Consider the following 19,898-nt stretch of genomic DNA (forward strand, 5'->3'; position numbering starts at 1 on the left):
AGCCAGCTGTGCGTGATAAACAGAGCCGGAGGGTACTTACTCTTTCTCCTCGTTCCCCCTTTGCTCCAGGGATACCCTGTAAAAAACGTAAATCATCAAGTTACTTATCACACTGCATTCAGCTGGGCATAATGAGGATGCATCTTTTCTTATTTTGTTAAGATGTTTTTCTTAGCTCTAGTGATTGTGCAGCACAAACAGGTACACAACAGGAATAAACAAATAGCGACCTGTAAACCCACCAAACAGAAGTAGCTCTTTGAAACATTTTGCTCCCCCAGCCTTTGAATAGGTAGAGAGAGCATTTTTTTAACACAAAATTGGGATCATGGGGCAATGCTGTTTTGCCATGTAGTTTCACTGAATAGATCGCTCACATCTTTTCACACTAAACACCTCCCGCCCACGGATTGTAGTCTACTGATGCTTCCTGATTTATCTTACAAACCTCTGCTGAATAGCTAAATTGTTTCCATTTTTAAAAGAAGGAAGTAAAAGATCTTCCACCGTAAGAGTTCAGGGTAAGAGATGACATTTGTGAAACCCCATAACCCGACTCCGCTTTCCATCTGGCGTCACAGCACACAATTCCTTCCCCACGGTTCTCCCTGATAACGGGAACTCATATTAACATGAATTCTCAGTTAAATTATTATTTTGTTTCGTGGCTTAGCTACTCTTTGACCCATAAGAAACTATTATTACGGCACACATTTTTACTGAAAAGATAAGGGAGTTTTCAAGGTATCTGTAATGAAGTGACACTAATAAGCAAAACATATGTCTTCAGAGCATTCCACCTATCGTTTCGACTCTAAAACAACGTAGTAGAATTCACTGAACAACATTTTTATAGTCTCTACCAAAAGGATAGTAAATGGCATTTACAGATGGAATGTACCCACATGGTCAGACTGTTGGAGTTGTTACAATAATCTCAACAGGTCCTACCCAAGTATCTTCTCCAGAATCTCTACTGGATCAACAGTCACCTTCAAAACTGTGGTTCACCCCATGGTGTGCAGGGATATTGACTTTCTGGAAAAATAAGATGCCCTGAATTGTAGTGTTAGCTGTTTTTGGAGGTGTAAATCCATCTACTGTGGTTGATTTCAAGCTACAAATGTGCTGTCACTCAAGACGGAAATGAGATGGGAAGAGAAGCACGTAACTACTCTCCTGAGCAGCTGCAAGCAGTTGGAGCCCACCACTGGTTGTCTTTTCTCCTCTCTCCCCTTGCATCTCACATGTCTATTCAATACACACACACACACACACACACACACACACACACACACACACACACACACTTTTGCATTGCAATTTCTCATAGCCATTCCTTCTATTCCATGACCCAAGTGCTACCCTTACCATGTCACAATCTCACACCAGGCCATTTGCAACTTCCTTCTAACTGACTTCCCTAACTAAAGACCCCCCTTCCAAACCCTCCCCCACATAACCACTAGTCCTTCCTCAGATACCACCAGCATACAACTCACAAAGCTCAGAGACCACTGAATGATGGCAGCTCCTCCTCTATTCAGAATCACTCATTGGTTCTTAGACACCCATGAGACAAAGTTGGTTCTTCAGTTCAGTCTTTTGTTATCTACCTCCAGCCTCCCTATCTGCTACTCCTCAAAATTACACTTTTCATTCTCACAGACCTGACCTACCCAGTGCATGAAAACATTTGAAATGTAAGAAAAATATTAAAGTATTTAGAAACATAAATCTTATGGGTGAAGTATCAACGGTAGGAATATTCTAATATCAGTTATTTGACACTGCATGTTTTCTTGTCCTATTTACTTAACTGTAAATCAGCTTATGGATTTCTTGTCTCTCTGTAGATGGTAGGATCTCCCAAACTGGAAACCATAACTTACATTACTTTATATTTCTTTTTTTAAAGTTTTTATTTTGAGAGAGAGAGCATGAGCTGGGGAGGAGCAGACAGAAGGAAAAGAGAGAATCAGAAGCAGGCTCTGTGCACCATCAGTGTGGAGCCCGACAGCGGGTTTGATCCCACAAACCGCGAGACCATGACCTGAGCTGAAATCAAGAGTCAGATGCTCAACCGATTGACCCACCCAGGTGCCCCTATTTATATTTCTAAAACCACCTAGCCTGTTTCCTGCATAAAAGAGCTGCTCAAACATTCAACCAAGTCCAATATTAAACTGAAACATTTTTATAAATCTAGGACTTTTGTCTGCTTCCTCTGACCTTGTGTTTCCTTTTGTTATGTTAATAAAGTGAGAAGAAAAATATTAAGTGACTTCAACCATAAAAATAAACCTACCCTTTAGTGTACCATATGATAATTTTTCAAGATTACAATCAACAAAGCCCAAGATGGGGCACCCGGGTGGCTCTGTCGGTTGAGCAGCCGACTTCGGTTGAGGTCATCATCTCATAGCTTGAGTTTGAGCCCCGCGTTGAGTTCTGTGTGACAGCTCAGAGCCTGAAGCCTGCTTTGGATTCTGTGCCTCCCTCTCTGTCCCTCCCCTGCTCACATTCTGTCTGTCTCTCTCTCTCTCTCAAAAATAAACATTTAAAAAATATTAAAAAAAAAACAAAGCCCAAGAGAACTTTATTTAAAAACATACCCACACTCATACACATAATGAACATTAGTTCTGGGTACATGGGTGCTCACTCTAAATTCTTACCACTTTGTGATTGTTTGAAATTTTTCATACTAGTATTTTTGGAAAAAAATAGATGAGACATGGGATCTGTAAGCCACTTAAACTCTCTTGAGCTTCTTTCTTTGTAGTATCAGGCCAGTAAATTAAATGGTCTCTGGGGTTCCTTACAAGGCTAACGTGCTAGCATCTCACAATGTCGTCATTATTTGGAATGAGGTAGCTCAAGGAACAGGATTTATGAAAAATACAAGCTGGGCTTGCCAGGGCAGAATCTCAGACTCTACAAAGAAAGCATATCCTCACTATAACCTCTCTCCACATGTAGGTTCCATACTCAGTCTGTGTCTAGTTCCCAAACTCCTGTCTCCCCGTTTCTTGGGACTATGCTTGGGACATAGCAGGTACTCAAAAATATGTTAACTGAATGAACGAATGGCCGAATTTTACTTCAAATCTGGATGGCAGCTTCATTTTAACTTCCTTGATTGAAAAAAAAAAAAAGATACTTAAGACATTCTCAGGCATTGAGCTCCTAGACCATTAGAAAAAGAGTTGATTCTGTTAGAAGTATCCAATTTCCTTTATAAAACTTTTTTTTTTGGCTTAAGAAAGATTGACAAGGCATCCTTCCCTCACAATTCTTTTCAGATTCTTATAGATGTACTGGTGTTGTCCTCTTCATTTCTTAGACTCCACAAATGGCCAAGTCCCCAAAGATGCAGCAATGTCCCCTTATAGGTCTAACTGGAGAAAAGAGCTACTTATGTTACCATGAAATAAATCTTCAATGGAACCAGCTTTTCAAGCATTAAATGTACAACAAAAGCCAAAAATTAGCAAAAAAAAAGTAAATATTCCACTTTTTAAATATATTCAGACACCATCTGCAAATACCAGATTGTTCTCGGCGTGTTAACCTATTTAACCCTATAACAGGCTTGTAAGATTAACTCATTTATTTAATCCTTGTAAGACTCCTAGAAAGTAGACTAATTTATTCTGTCGCAGCCCTAGGAGAGATTATTTCCATTTTGCATATAAGAAAAGTAATGCAGGAAGAGGTTGAACAACTCAACTCGCCCATGGTCACACAGTGAGAAAATGGAAAAGCTGGGACCAGAACCCCATCAGCCAGTCTCCGGAGTCTGTTGCCTCCCCAGCAAAGTGTGCTTTCAGCAAAGTGAATGAGAACACTATTCGACAATTTGCCAGCCAGTGTCTTCCATTCCATTTCCTAATTACACAATAATAAAAAAGCAATCATGCATCCCTCCAACTTAACCCTCACAATTCAGAATTCAGTGTTAACTTGGGTCATTTCTTTCTTTTTTTAAAAAATTTATTTTAATGTTTATTTATTTTTGAGAGAGAGAGAGAGAGAGTACAGAGCACAAGCAGTGAAGGGGCAGAGAGAGAGGGAGACACAGAATCCGAAGCAGGCTCCAGGCTCTGAGCTGTCAGCACAGAGCCCAATGTGGGGCTCAAACCCACAAGCTGTGAGATCATGACCAGAGCTGAAGTTGGACACTTAACTGGCTGAGCTACCCAGGCACCCCTAACTTGAGTCATTTCTTAAAAACCAGTTGATCTAGAATATATTTATTTTTGAACCAATACACTATTTGACATCACCATTGCTAGCTATTGTTTATTAAATTGGCTTCCTCCAAATGTTTAAAACTTAGGAATTAGAGGGCCAACCTGACTGATAACAAAACCTGACAGGTCAGCCCCTTCTGGTACATAGGGATGGATATGTTTAATCCGGCCTGAAATCCCTCAAACTCAGCCTCACGATGCAGGTTATTAAGTAGCTACAGGGCACAGCTAGGCAATTTCAGTGAAAGATCCATTTAGTAGAATATCTGTATGGCAAGAAGTTATTTGTTATTCCAACATCTCTGACATCTTTTCCTTTGATTTTTGCAAAGTAAAACAAAAACAAAATAAAAATTCCTGAGCAAGGGAAGGTCCATAACTCCACCAAAGTATGCTTTGAGGGAAAACACATATTCCCTGTAAACGTAGGCAAGAAAAAGTGGCACATTTTCCTATAATTTTAGGAATCGCTGAAATGTAAAGAAAAGTAACTACAGTAGTTACATTCATAGGTTCACAGAAGTTTAGTGCTGAGGGAAGAGGAATGATCTCATCATGGTCCAAGTCCCACACATTAAAGATGTCTGTTAACACGAATCAAAACATCCTCGCTCAGCTCTAAAAGTCTTCCATGGTCTGACCCTCCATGTCTAAGAATAATCTCCTAGACTCCCCTGCACATCAGCCTAACTAGAATAAACACTGATCCTTATTCTTTCTTCCTTTTAACAAAGACTGATTAAGACTGATTGGGAGAGCTTTACATAACTTGGAATGACTCAACTGCAGATGAAGGGATAGTGGGAGGTCAGTTGGAAGGGAAAGGAAGGGCTCATCATGAAGGGCCACATATACCTGGCTGAATATGTGGGACCCATCCTCTGGTAACAGGATCTGGTGAGGAGATTCAAGCCAGGGAATGACACATCAAAGATATACTAGAAGGATCGTCCAGCAACTGGGGAATGGATGAGACCAGGGCTAGAGCAGAGGCCAGGGAGCGGGTTAGAGCTTCCTGTGATAAACTCGGTGAGAAACAACAAGGGTGCAAAATATAATTGTGGCAGGTGCCACGAAGCAGGAGAAAGAGTCGAAAAAGATAAAAGGTACAAAAGATGCAGTGCTTTGTGTTGGCTTTATGTTTTACCGCAATCCCCATTGAAACAATGCCAACTCCCTGCCTTTGTGGAAGCAAAGCACACCCTCCTTTCAAGATCCAAAGGAAATGCTGCCTCCTTCAGGAGCTATTCTCCCCATCGCATCAGTTCAGGGGATAGCTCCCTCTCTGCCTCTTCCTCTCTGTCTTTCTGTAGGTCTCTCTGTCTCTCAATGGGACTTTCATAGCAATTTTGTTGTCTTTCCCTTAAACCATTTCTCACTTTTTGCCTTTTATTATACCTACTTACATTTAAAAAAAATCACTCTTGGGGTATCTCGGTGGCTTAGTCGGTTAAGCATCCAACTCTTGGTTTGGGCTCAGGTCATGATCGTACAGTTTTGTGAGTTCGAGCCTCGAGTTGGGCTCTGTGCGCACAGTGTGGAGCCTGCTTGGGATCCTCTGTCTCCCTCTTTCTCTTTCTGCCCCTCCCCCCACTCGTGATTTCTCTCCCTCTTAGAATAAATAAATACACTTTAAAAAATCATTTATTTACGTATTTTTTAAAATTTATTTTAATGTTTATTTATTTTTGAGAGAGAGAGAGAGAGAGAGAGAGAGTACAGAGCACAAGCAGTGAAGGGGCAGAGAGAGAGGGAGACACAGAATCTGAAGCAGGCTCCAGGCTCTGAGCTGTCAGCACAGGGGCCAACGCGGGGCTTGAACTCACGGACTGGGAGATCATGACCTGAGCTGAAGTCAGACACTTAACTGACAGAGCCACCCAGGTGTCCCTTAAAAAAAATCTTAAAACAAAACCACTCTCTAGATTTTCCATGAATGTGGGAAAATTCCTTGGTCATCTTTTGTACCCCTCGGAACCCCTCTTCCCCATGTCTCTTGCATATATTGTGACTACCCAGCAAATATTTTTACATGAATGACTTAGGAAACTGACGTCCTGAGAGTCTAGATAAATGGTTTCAGTGATGTGGCTCACACAGCTAGTTAAGGTCATGTCAGGGCCACATCTAGAACCCAGGAATCCTGACTTCTAATGCAGTGCTCTTTAAATGATGTAGTGGACCTGTCTCCCTATATTGATCTCAAGCTAAACTCATGGCCCCTTCTGACATGAGCTTCATCTCTGTGTGCTCCCCTGCAGGGGAGGCACTGTATTTTAGCCGAGTCTTAAACCTCAGGTAGGAGCTACGCCGGCAGCCACAGCAAAGCATGGTCCACCCGGGGAAGTCGGTGGCTGCAGGCAGAGTGCATGAAAGCACACGTTCCTGGCACCGGCCTCGGAAACACGTTGCTATTTTCAGTAGGGCAGTCTGTCTTTCTTGGTCTCTTTCCCTCCTGCCTTCCTAGACAGACATCCATGGGAAATCAATCAAGGCCTGAACACCACGACACCGAGCCTGCTTTACTAGTCACGCCAGTCTGGCAGCCAGCAGGCATCTGGCTGCTCACCTCCCGGAGCACGGAGCACGAGGAAAAGTCTGGGCGGGACAGTTCAGAGAACAACTGGCTTTTGACAGAATGCCCACAGCCTACCACTGTGGCATCCCCGCCCAGTGCCTATACACTAAATGGTTTCTGTCTTCGATAAAAATTCCAGGGCCACGGGGGCCCTTTTCTGTTGATTTACAATGATCGAAGACAATATTATTAATGAGTGCTTTCTTTCCGGGAAATAGTTTGTTGGCATTTCTGTATGGCCATATTCAAGAGCTACAACTGGCCAGGTGGATAAGCAGAGTGGGGTTCTGCTTACCTAACACATTCTCCACCCTTCGTACACCCCATTTTCTTCTCTTCTTCTCCGTAGGATCCTGGAGCTGGTTCTTCTCTCCTATCCCATCTCTCATAGATCATATGAACCCAGCTCAGGTTAAGGGAAACTAGTTCTAGGAGGTGTCAGCAAAAGTTCAAGGAACAAAAAGATCAGCTCGTGCACACGTGATTTTATTAACCAAATTAACCGGCTCTTGCTTTTTCTCATTTCATTTCAGGATGCCTCAAAGTCTTTGATGTCCTGAAATCCCTCATGACTTTCTGAGAAACAGATTTACTATGCACAGTCTCTGACACTGCTTTAACCAGCACCCCTTACTCTCCGAGCCCCACTGACATATTCCAGAACTCTTGTTCCTAAGAACAGTTTGGGAAGCAGACTAAAGCCTGGTAGGAGAGATAATGTTTTCAAATCTCTTTTCTGGTGAGGAATAGACTAGGACCAAATGAACGGAAAAGTTTACAGTGAAAGGATGGTAGAGACAGGAGTGTGTGTGTGTGTGTGTGTGTGTCTATGCACATGTGCCTGCATGTGTGCTTCTGCATGACCATGAAGATGAGTGTTAGAGTATGTTTCCACATGCATGACCATAATTAGTAATACCATTTTGGATTAAAACTATATGTGTGAAGAGAAAGCAATCAAATTTTCTTCTGTGACCCATTACAGCTGGATTTGAAAAGAGGAGATATAAAAGTGTTTGAACAATGACATTGTATTTGGAATGAGCATATGGCTTTGTAAAGTAACTGCTGAGAAGAGCATTCATTTGGGTGTGCAAATGAGGATGTGCTTGCTAAAATCTGGAGGCATTTTTTATGTTCATATCTTGTGTGTGTGTGTGTGTGTGTGTGTGTGTGTGTACACCTGCATATGTGTCATGTAAATCTTAGCTTGGGAAAGAACTCTGAGGATGACATAATTATACTGAAATGAGTTTAGAGAACAAAAAGTAGCATGGCAGTCTGGGTAGCCAGAGGGAGAGTGGTGTCTTTCCAAATGAGAACCAGTGTTTCTCTAATGTTTTGTTGACTGTGGTAGGCAGAAAAATCATCCCCCAGAGTGTCCATGTCCTAATCCCCAGACCTGTAAATATATTACCTTATGTGGCAAGAGAGACTCTGCAAATGTGACTTAGTCAAGCATTTTGAGGTTATCTATGGACACTCTCTAGGATTATCCGGTGGCCCAGATATAATCATGTAGGTCCTCAAGGCAAAAAACCTTTCTAGACTGTGCTCAGAGGGAGATGTGATTAGGGAGGAATGGCCAGAGAGCTGAAACACTGCCGACTTTGGAGATGGAAGTAGGCCATAAGCCAAGGAATGTGGGGGTCTTTGGACACTAGAAAAGACAAAGAAATAGATTCTCCCCTAGAAGCTCCAGAAAGGAAATGCCAACACCTTGATTTTAACCCAATGAGACCATGTCAGACTTCTGACCTAAAGAACTATAAATTAATAAATTTGTGTAGTTTTAAGGCACCAAGATTGCAGTAATCTGTTATGGCAGCCATAGAATCTTAGCTCATTAACATCTCCGCCCTCACCCTTCAGATTTCACCCTTCCACAACTTCTTCACCTGTTTGCGGTACTGCATACATTTACACATCTCCAATCAGTTTACGGATACAGATTTAGTGTGTCACAGATAATGTCAGAATGCTGACTAATACTGACACGTAGAAGGAACAACTTGAAAGTCACAGAAGATGCCATATGTGGTTTTGGAGGCCATTAAATGCAACCACCTCAGCCTACAGATGAGGAAACCGACCCGGATGTGCTCATTTCTTTCTCTCCTATCTCTCTCTCTCCTTGAGTCTATCTCTATCCCTCCCGTTGATCACACTTAAAAACCCTCAGAAACTAGAAGCACAAAAATGGGAGGTAATTAGTTCCACTTACTGGCTTTCACTTATTTGCTTACGTGTGAGTGTGTGTTTCGACGAGAAATCTTGTCTTTCTTGCAGGATTTCGAAAGAAAAATCTATTCCCATTCTTATTAATGCTTGAATCTCTCAACTTCGTATTTTTTCCCCAGGAGACAGGCCTAATTAACACATAGCTATTACACCCAATCCCTGTAAAGATGACACTGAACTCACCTAGACAAACAGAGAATTGCAAACAATGGAAATATACATAAGCAGAAGCATAGCTGATTATTCCCTATGGGGACCATCTGTCTCTAGCCATGATATATGCACAGTCTGATCTTACTCTTTCCCCCAGAAGCTTCTCTGGTTTCCTTCATACATTCCCACAGAGTCCAATACTGAAGAAACATTTTTGGCCAACACAGATGCTGGTAAATTTAAACACATACATAAACCAAGGGATGACTGAGCAACTGCTACTGCTGCATACTCACAGGTGGCCCCAGGGCACCTTGAGGCCCCATGCTTCCTGTGATCCCTGGGACTCCAGGGGCGCCGGGAATGCCCTGAATAGAGAGAGAGGAGAATGGAACAAAGGTGAGTACTCATACATTCTCATCGAAGACAGCCAGTTCTCAAGAAGGAGTAACAAACACACACAGCGATAGCTTCCTTCTCCCTCAACACCAAGACTTGGAGCAATATCCATTGCTCATTCCTGTTCCCAACTACCATAAAAGTAGGGGAGATATTTTTCAGAAGCCACACTATTAGGCGTAGTTTGTTCAAATTTGAGCCTTAGCTATGTTTAAGGAAAACTAAATCAATGCAGGGGATTGTATAGGCAAAGGGGCTCTGATAGAATTATCAAGCAACATGGATATATTAGGTAGAGCTCTGTACCAAGGAGTGAGTTGTTAACCCAGAGCAAAGATGGCTGCCAAGGTGAAGGTTGAGCAAAAGAAAATTTCTCAAAAGAAGTGAAATGCTCTAAAGCAGAACATAGCCTAGTAGTTTCCGGAAATACTTACAATTGGCCCAGGTGGTCCTGGAGGGCCAGAGGACCCATCTTTTCCAGGAAAGCCCTAGGGAAAAGAAACAGTGTGTTAACTATGCAATTGCTTTATATGGTTTTCAGATAGATGTACTTAATCCCATTTAATATTTGGAGGGGGCAAGTGCTGTTGCTTACTCTGGACTTCTAAGGATTCACCGCTTCTAAACCCTTCATAAGAATTGCTCTTGGCAAGACTTTTGTGTCTGTTGGCTCTGTGAAATTGTCTAGCACAAGAATTTTAGGTCTAAGTAAGACATGCCACTTACAAACTTAAACAGGAACTTGTTTCCAGAAAGTGTTTTTCTTAAACCAAGCATAACAAATGAAAAGGGAGATGAAGTTTTGGTAATCAATCAGACAAAAAGACAAAAAGACGAGTCAGTATCCTTCATGATCTGAAGTCAGAGAGCATTTGGGGCAAGGACTATCAAAGAAATCGACATTACAAAATTACTATAATATCTGAAACTGCAACTCTTCAGGAGCAGCCTGGAGAACAGTGGGGTAGGTTTCCTGTTGCAATGATATGGTTTTGACTGCTGGGCCAACTTGTTCAATGTGTCATCACGAGCTTACAAGTGAGTGCATGCTGGCTTCCCATTCCATGTTGGAAGGGCTTAAGGCAGAAGGCAAATGATATTCTTTCTGAAAGTATCTTCCTAAATGATTTAATGTGGGTAAGCGTGTGTTGGTTTTATGTGAAAAATATAACCGTCGGCATGAGTGATTCTTGAATGGTTATGGTTCTAAACTGTGGATGCCGGTCCTTCCAATCCAGTTAAAGACAGGAAAAAGGATCTTCAGTCTGAATTTTAGAACAGGTTAATAAAATATTAATCAAAACATCGTGTTCTTCTACATGGAGAAGTGAACTTTTTGTCTTGAGATTTGTCTCTCTTCGGAATAAAATCCATTTCCATCTCAAACCAACTCAACCCAAGTCAAATCAACCTCTCTTGGCTCACTTGTTGCCTCTCCCAATTCCTTTTTTGAAATCTGTGCCACTTTTCCAGTGAGCTGTTTTTTCCCACTTTGTCTTGTCCATGAAAATCATCTTCTTAGGGGTTCCTGTCCACATTCCCATTCTCTCTCCCTACTTCAAGGTATCAAATAGAAGAGTAAAGATGAGACTGGACAAAAGGATACGGGGTGTGACTGGGAAGAAAGGAACCAAAGGGGGCATGATGAGGGGGTGGGATAAGTATGTAGGAACAGCACTGGAGGGCCAGCAAGGCCCTCTCATGCTCTCAAGCTCAAATACTGGCAACTCTGAAAACTAGATAAGGTTGATGATTCTAGAGCTCACCGATATTTGTGATTTTCCTTTTCTGCCCAGGCACATTGTGAGGCTAAATTCCCAGGCTCCAGTTCCAGGAATCATGTTGGAGCCACAGCGCTGAATTCTGGCCAATGGAAAGGGGCCAGTTCCAGTTCTGGCTTATGAAAATTTCCTGTGGGTAATCCTCCACTCTCTTTTCCCCTTTTGTAGCAACTTCAGAGCCCACATGTTAAAGATTAAAGTGTCCCAGGATGGAAAGACCCCGAGTTTCTAAATGACCATATGGAGCAGAGACTAGACCTCTCCACTCCTCTGTCTATCTTGTTGATAGCATTGGGTTGTGAGCCAACAATAGACTTTATTTTATTTTATTTTATTTTATTTTATTTTATTTTATTGCATTAAACCACTGAGATTTTAGGGTTGTTTGTGATATCAGTTATCCTACACTAATATACCTGCCGCTAGTTGTGGGTTTTTTTTACTACTATTTCTGTTTTTTCAGTTAAGACATTCAGTCAAAAATATTAAGTCAGGGGGCACCTGGCTGGCTCAGTCACTACAGCATGGCTCTTGATCTCAGGGTCATGAGTTCAAGCCCCATGTTGGGTTTAGAACTTACTTAAAAAAAATTAATTCAAAAAGCTGCAGTAATAGACCCCGATACAGATTAAGTTACACACACACACACACACACACACACACACGCACACACCCTTTTGGGGATTTGTTAACTAAATAGCAAAAATTAATGCTGACATAGTCTGAAAGAAATTATTTTGCATGTTGTTTAAATATAGCATAAAAGATCAGAATATGTGAGAGATGAACAGGACCTAAGAGCTCCTTCAGTTCAATCCTCTCATGGTGTAAGTGAGAAAACGTGGGACCAAGAGAAGTTAGGAGACCTTATAATTAAAAATAAAAAGGAATTTTAAAAAATGTATTATTTTCTCAATGAAGTTCACATAAGAAAAAAATGGACTCTGGGCACATATTCGATAATTTAAGAAGACATTTTAAAAAGAAAATTTTTTGCTTCCTGCCTTAAAATTCTTCCAGCAGTGGACGGGAAGCAAACACGGACCCGTGTGTAACCCACACATGACACACCGTCAACACAACGCCCAGCAATCAACACCGTAGCGTTGCTGCAGGAGGCCTTCCCCAAAACAAGCAGGGGCAAGTTTATTCACAGAGGGAGGCAAGCCATGGCATATTTTCTTAAAAGAAAAGTGCATCAGGGGCACCTGGGTGGATCAGTTGGTTAAGCCTCCGACCTTGGCTCATCATCTCACAGCTGGTGAGTTCGAGCCCCGTGTTGGGCTCTGTGCTGACAGCTCAGAGCCTGGAGCCTGCTTTGGATTCTGTAACTCCCTCTCCTGCCCCTCCCCTGCTCACACTCTGTCTCTCTCTCTCAAAAATAAATAAACCCTAAAAAAAAAAAAATAAGAAAACTGCATGATTCCAAGGAAGATCTGCAGGAAATAACACATTTACGCCCCCCTCCCAATCAAGAGGAAGGAGCTGAAAAAGAGACACATCAGTTCTGTCCTCCACAGCGGCACTGAAGGATGTTCTTGTGAACAGTTCTGAATTCTCCTGATTTCTGGACCCCACATGTGACTCATCTGGAAGGGAAGACAGAGCAATGTTCCTACATCATAGGAGCTAAATTTGGCGGAGGGGCTCATGGTTGAGTGTGATCAAAAGAGGATGCTAGAGAGAGCCAAAACATAAGAGACTCCTAAAAACTGAGAACAAACTGAGGGTTGATGGGGGGTGGGAGGGAGGGGAGGGTGGGTGAGGGGTACTGAGGAGGGCACCTGTCGGGATGAGCACTAGGTGTTGTATAGGAACTAATTTGACAATACATTTCATATTAAAAAAAAAAGGATGCTAGACAAGATGTTTGCTTACTCTGTGTCATTCTACCTGCCAGAAGCTGAGAGGGCAGACATTAAGTTTTACTCATTGTTCCATTCCTAATATTTTCCTAGCACATTGCTGGCACAAAACTAGGCACTAACAAAATGTTAGTTAGAATTCGAATAAAATTGAGGATGCTGGAAGAAGTATTCTGATTACCGGGTTGACTAAATAAGTATTAATCTCAAGCATAATTAGTCTGGAAATGTGTGTAGGGCAGGGGGGAAATGCCAATGTCATCGCCCTTGCTGCTGAGCTGTCTACAACGCAGGAGAAAGGCATCAGGGACCTTCAGAAGCTGAAATTTCATTTCAGTGAATATCTTAGGGGTAATTTTCTAGAAGCAGACCTGGATATTATGCCTTTGATATCTAGAGGGACTGTACTTGGGAGGCACCTGCTAGGGAGGAAAGGAGGCAGGAGAGGGCCTGGGAAGAGGCATGAGAATTGGCTATCGCTGAAGTCTGGCCTCAGCTTATCCCATGAGGAGAGCTGGAGTGGGAGTTATAGCCCAGATATAACCTATGGTAAGGTTTCATTCATTCCTATCAGTTAGTCATTAACCGGGACCAAGGTGGCATTTGCAAGGGCAATTCTCTGTGGAAGGGCCAATTCTGAACCAGGCATGAATCTGAATCGAAGGGCCAATTCTGAATCGAGCATGTTTGGATATGACAGTTCAAGAATAAAAGCATTCTTAAGGTTACCGTGGGTTACCGGCTTCTCTGATTCCAAAATAAAACGCACTCGTTCCATATTGTTATAACTAAGATGATATTAAAATTAATACCATTTTAGAATCATTATCCAACCCATTTTCCCCAAATTTTATTCCTAACCCTAGAAAATAAAAAGTTCACATTTTTCATCATGTAAATATGATTTGCAGTTTAATTTTTTAATCACATGAGTAAACATGTTTTTTTACTTGGAAGCCTCACATTTGTCACATTAGAAAATTATTTGCAGAGCTACTCTGTGCTGTGCTTTCTGGTAGGATTTGGATAGCTAATGAGGAACAACACAGTCTTTCCAAGAAGTTTCCAGTTTTGAGCAAAGTCAATGATTGAAAGAAAATGACAATGTGCTATGATGATGGATGAGAAGAGTTCCATGGAAACATGAAGGAAGAACACAGTATCCTGGCAAGGGAATGGAGAGAGGGCTTGACTGGAGAGACGTTTGAATCAAGGGACCCAGGATGACCGGGTCACTGCATTAGTTTCCCTGCTTGTGGGCCGCCATGACACCACATTACGGCTCATCTTTGCAAACCAGGCAACATTCAGCCAGGGCTCAGATCCTGCCTCTCATCCCTTCACCTCAGGGTGAGGAGCAAGGGCAGGACCTTTTCTATATAAGAGCAATAAACCTGGTGAAGAGAAAAACTCTGTAAAATGTCCGCATGTTACAAGGAAAAATAATTGGCAAATCCTAGCCTTGGGATTCAGCTTAATCTATATCAAAGCTCATCGAATGAATGGCCATCAACCCTTATCAACTAAAAATGTGTTTGCATTTCCCAGAACATTTCTATGTCTATACGTTTTCCATTTCATGTTAGGTAGCCAATCTGAGAAGACGTATGTTTGTGAATTAAGCACTCCCAGAAAAAGCAGAAGCCCCTAATTAAGCAATGAAGAATGAAGAGTAGGGAATAGAAGATTAGGTGATAAGCATAATATAGGCATTCACTGAAGCTGACAAATATATTTTTTCAAGTGCATGAAATCAGCCACCCACAAACAGGGATGTTTTATGACATGAATAGATCCAGGCATTTTTCTTTTCCTGAGATTCCCACCTTAAAATATTAATATGCACCCACAACCCACATTAAAAGTAAGTTTTGCTATAAAAGCTTGAAAGGATTTTTATAATTTGTTTTTGAAAACAGTCGGCTATGAGCAAGCTGTTAAGTTATGGTTGGCTATGATTTGTCAGCAAAAGGAAATCTCCCCCAACATTTGCTTTCAAAATCACTGATACTTGAATGAATACTAAATTTACTTATGGCTGAAATTGGCAAAGTGTACTGTTTTACAGACATTTAATTAACCATTCATTCATTTCCATTTTGCTGTTTTCTTTTCCATGTTCTGGAGCATATATACACACATTGAGGTGGCAAGAATTTCCTACGGAGTCTTAAAAAGTCTGTAGTTTCTAAGTTCTGTGTCTATGAAATTTAAATGATGAAACCAATGTGCCCACAAAGAGTGTTGTAACTAAAATTAAAGTCAGAAGCTAGAATATTTATGTTTAGGTAGCTATCAGTGTTCAGAACTGGTGACTCAATCCTGATACACACCACCCATGCCTTTTTTGAAGACTTAAATGGTGAGTCACAAATATTAACCTTAAGATTCTGGAACATGCCAATTGTTAAGGTCCTCTTACACTACACCCTCAGGTACAGTGGGGATCTTTAAGCAACAGGCATCTGATGGGTTTGTTTAGAGGAACCAAAACTCTCTAGTGAGGCCTAGAGAAAAACTTGAAGACATTCTTGCTGCACAATTTCAACCCTGTGGCATGGCTCTGGACTGCTGTGAGCACCAGCCAATGTACCAGTGTGGCAGTCAGCCATGGGAAATAAGGTTGCTACTTGCAGCAAAGGATTAAGACCAACCACCAGATTAAGAGGCCAAGCACCAAAAAGCCACAGACTCTGTAAATACTGGCCCAGGTTAGATCAGTCATTAAGTGTTGGTACCACGTTGAGTCACACTGGGGAATTTTCAGACACACACACACACACACACACACACACACACACACACAATCTATGTGTGTATAAATGTATATATAAACATGTGCATATATTTACATATATATACACAATATACCTTTTACTATAGTCATATATGTATATATTACATATGTAATTTAAAGAATTGTTTAATGTTTATTTATTTTGAAAGAGAGAGCGAGTGAGCAGGGGAGAGGGGCAGAGATAGAGGGAGTGAAAGTATCCCAAGCAGGCTCCACGTTGTCAGCACAGAGCCCAATGTGGGGCTCAATCCCATGAGATGTGAGATGATGACCCGAGCCGAAATCAAGAATTGAACACTTAACTAACTGAGCCACCCAGGTGCCCCTACATTTACATAAATTTAAATGTATGTAAATTTACACATACATATACACACATATATAAACATATATATACACATATATAAACATATTTTCAGTAACCTAAAAATTCAGTGAATTGAAACAGCAGTAAAATTCTACGCAAGAAATTACGTAGACATACAGTGGCGTAATAGTATAGCAACCCACTATACTATCCAGTGTTTCTAAAAACCTAGCTGATTATCAGAATCATTAAGCTTTTTAAAACTATCGATTCCAAAGTCACACACAAGACCTTGTGTGTTGGAATCTTGAGGTCTAAGCCCAGGAATCAGTGTATTTAAAAACAAAGCAAAACTTGAAACAACAACCTGATCCCTTAAGCTGTAGAACTGCTGGTTTATGAATATGAAATGTCTGGCCTGGCCCCGACGGATGGCCTTGGAACCAGAGTGCAAGGCAGATATGATCTGCACCCCGTGCTCCAACAGAAGGATCTGTAAAGCCAGTAATAACATACAACAAATCCCCTAACTGTTCTCAAATGTGTCCCAGATGTGCCACTATCCAAATGAAGGTGAAAAGTAATTGAAACATATTCCTATGTGTGAACTATCAACTTCTACTTCACCAAGAAAGTGACCCAAACTGGGTTCTTACAGCCCAAAAATTCCAGGCGAGGTATCTTCAGTCCTGTTTATTAAATATCCTTAACGCAAGACTTTCCTACATGAACATGATCCCATAGTGACCTTTATTAAACATAACGTTTAGAAAGAAAGAGCTCAGTGTTGGAGCCACAGGGATGGATTATAATCCTGGTTCCAACACTTACTAGCTGTACGGCATTGTTCAAAGACTTCCATTTTCTAAGCTCCAGAGTCTTCCTCTGTAAAATGGGGGTAAAAGTGCTTAGCATTTGTGGGCTTTCTGAGGATTATAGAACTAACATCGTAAAGCACCTGCACTTAGTCAATAATTAGTAATAGTGATTCCTGTTATTTTTATTCAGATAAGCTGCCAAGTCCTAACGGCAAGTACAATCATCACTGAGGCTGACTGTGAGAATGTTTCCCTGGGTTTTATAAAAACCCATGTAGACCCACAAAAAAGAAAACCAAATCATCCTCTGCACTGGCTTTGTGATGGCTTTCTACATTTCTTCTTCTGAAGGAGGAAAATACTCAAGGGGGATAGTATCATGAATCTTCGTATTTAAGAAAATGTTCCTTGGATAAATCTCTTATCACTGCTTAGCATTTATGATAGGAATTAAATCCAGATAATTGACTCAAGTTCCATTTGTCAATAATATTTTAAATCCAATTCACTTCGATGAAATGGAACATTCATCACAAAAATGGCCTTTATATACATCAAAGCCACATCAAAAGGAAGCACGTTCCCAGTGTACTTTCAATGTGGAACCCAAGAAAGTTAAACAACAGCAACAAACCACTTGCTTTTTCTTTAGACTCCTTTTTAGAGTTCTTTAAAATCCTCCAAGGCATCTTGATATGGCAAGCACAGGCATTATAAAATATACTGTCCTGACTTATTAGGTTACATTGAAAATAGTTAATACTAATTTTAGCTAAAATTAAATTTTTATATAGAAATTCTTTATATGAATCAATTCCCACAGTAACTCTATAGAGTCAAATATTTTTTCCACTTCACAGATGAGTAAAGTGAGGCTTGGAGATAGCAAGTAACTGGCCCAATGTCATTACAGCGGGGGTTCAAACTCAGGTCTGGCGAACAGACCAAATCTACAATATTCACCACTGGCCCTGCTTCTCATAACCTCGCAAGTTCAGCAGAATTCATGTGTAGAAGATTTTTTTTCTACTATTCGATCTTTTCCAGCTGAGAAAGGGAAGCTGTGGTTATGGCATGGATATGGGAGGACCAGTAACCTGGGGCAAAGGACGCATTCCAAATGAAGTTCACTTGGAATTTAAAGATGAATACCCTCCGTACTATGGAGGAATTACTATCCACCAGGTGCCATAAAGTATCTATCTCCTTGTCATTTTTGTTTCTTGTCTCTCCGACTTTTTATATAACCATATTAAGAACTGGAAAATAAAAATAATTTTTACTATTTCTATTTGGAGTGTTTGACAGAAAGATCATGCTCTTGGAAGTAAGTGAGCCCCGAACTGGAAAAGAGGTTGTGTTTTCTTTTCTTTCTTCCCTTTTCAAATTCTTTCTCTCACTTCTTATATTTATCAACCACATCTTGCCTGTTCTTTCTAGTTTCGCTAAGGATCACCTGACGCCCAGGGTGGGGGCTGAGAGACCCACTCTACATCAGAGGAGCTCAAAGATCACAGGAAGTCCCTCAGGTCACAGACACCAAGGAAAGAAGAGGAAGGAGCCAGAGGGAAGTGGCAGGATACACAGTGAGAAAGGAAGATGAAACCTGAATGCTATTGGTGGGAATGGCTCAGAATGAAGCTGAACGCATTCCACTGTGGACGTGCACTGTTGCTTTGATTTTTACTTTCTTAAATTCTAATTTTTTGAAGACACAATTTTTTCTCAGCCATACTGAAATATAATTGACATATAACATGGTGTAAGTCTAAGGTGTCAACTTGTTGTTGATTTGATGCATTTATATAGTGCACGGTGATTGCCTCCATAGCTTCAGCTACCGCCTCCATCCCATCACACAATGACCACTTATTTTTTGTGGTATGAACATTTGGGACCTACTCCCTTAGCCAAAGCTCCCTTTTAAAATGTGGTCCTGGACCTCATCAAAATAAAAAGCTTCTGCATAGCGAAGGAAACAATCAGCAAAACTAAAAGGCAACCAATAAAATGGGAGAAGATATTTGCAAACGACATATCAGATAAAGGGTTAGTATCCAAAATCTATAAAGAACTTATCAAACTCAACATCCAAAAAACAAATAATCCAGTGAAGAAATGGGCAAAAGACATGAATAGACACTTCTTCAAAGAAGACATCCAGATGGCCAACCGACACATGAAAAAATGCTCAACTTCACTCATCATCAGGGAAATACAAATCAAAACCACAATGAGATACTGCCTCGCACCTGTCAGAATGGCTAACATTAACAACTCAGGCAACAACCGATGTTGGTGAGGATGCGGAGAAAGAGGATCTCTTTTGCACTGCTGGTGGGAATGCAAGCTGGTGCAGCCACTCTGGAAAATGGTATGGAGGTTCCTCAAAAAACTAAAAATAGAAGTACCCTACGACCCAGCAATTGCACTACTAGGTATTTATCCAAGGGATACAGGTAGGCTGTTTTGAAAGGACACATGCACTCCAATGTTTATAGCAGCACTATCAACGATAGCCAAAGTATGGAAAGAGCCCAAATGTCCATCGATGGATGAATGGATAAAGAAGATGTGGTGTATATATATATATATATATATATATATATATATATATATATATACATACACACACACATACATACACAATGGAGTATTACTTGGCAAAAAGAATGAAATCTTGCCATTTGCAACTACATGGAT

General features: G+C 41.0%; 1 protein-coding gene across 5 annotated transcripts in view; it reads right to left on the reverse strand.

Moving 5' to 3' along the window:
* The window catches only part of COL14A1 (collagen type XIV alpha 1 chain), a 210,291-nt gene that overhangs the window by 26,514 nt on the left and 163,879 nt on the right, over positions 1 to 19,898 (reverse strand). For all 5 annotated transcript variants that reach the window (XM_027063985.2, XM_027063987.2, XM_015085660.3 and 2 more), the window contains exons 41-43: positions 10,062 to 10,115; positions 9,525 to 9,596; positions 41 to 76 (exon numbers count right to left, since the gene is read on the reverse strand). In XM_027063985.2, the coding sequence (XP_026919786.2) occupies positions 41 to 76; positions 9,525 to 9,596; positions 10,062 to 10,115 (162 nt within the window). The remainder of the gene's footprint in view (positions 1 to 40; positions 77 to 9,524; positions 9,597 to 10,061; positions 10,116 to 19,898) is intronic.

The sequence above is a fragment of the Acinonyx jubatus genome, chromosome F2, assembly GCF_027475565.1.
Source record: "Acinonyx jubatus isolate Ajub_Pintada_27869175 chromosome F2, VMU_Ajub_asm_v1.0, whole genome shotgun sequence".
NCBI lineage: Eukaryota > Metazoa > Chordata > Mammalia > Carnivora > Felidae > Acinonyx > Acinonyx jubatus.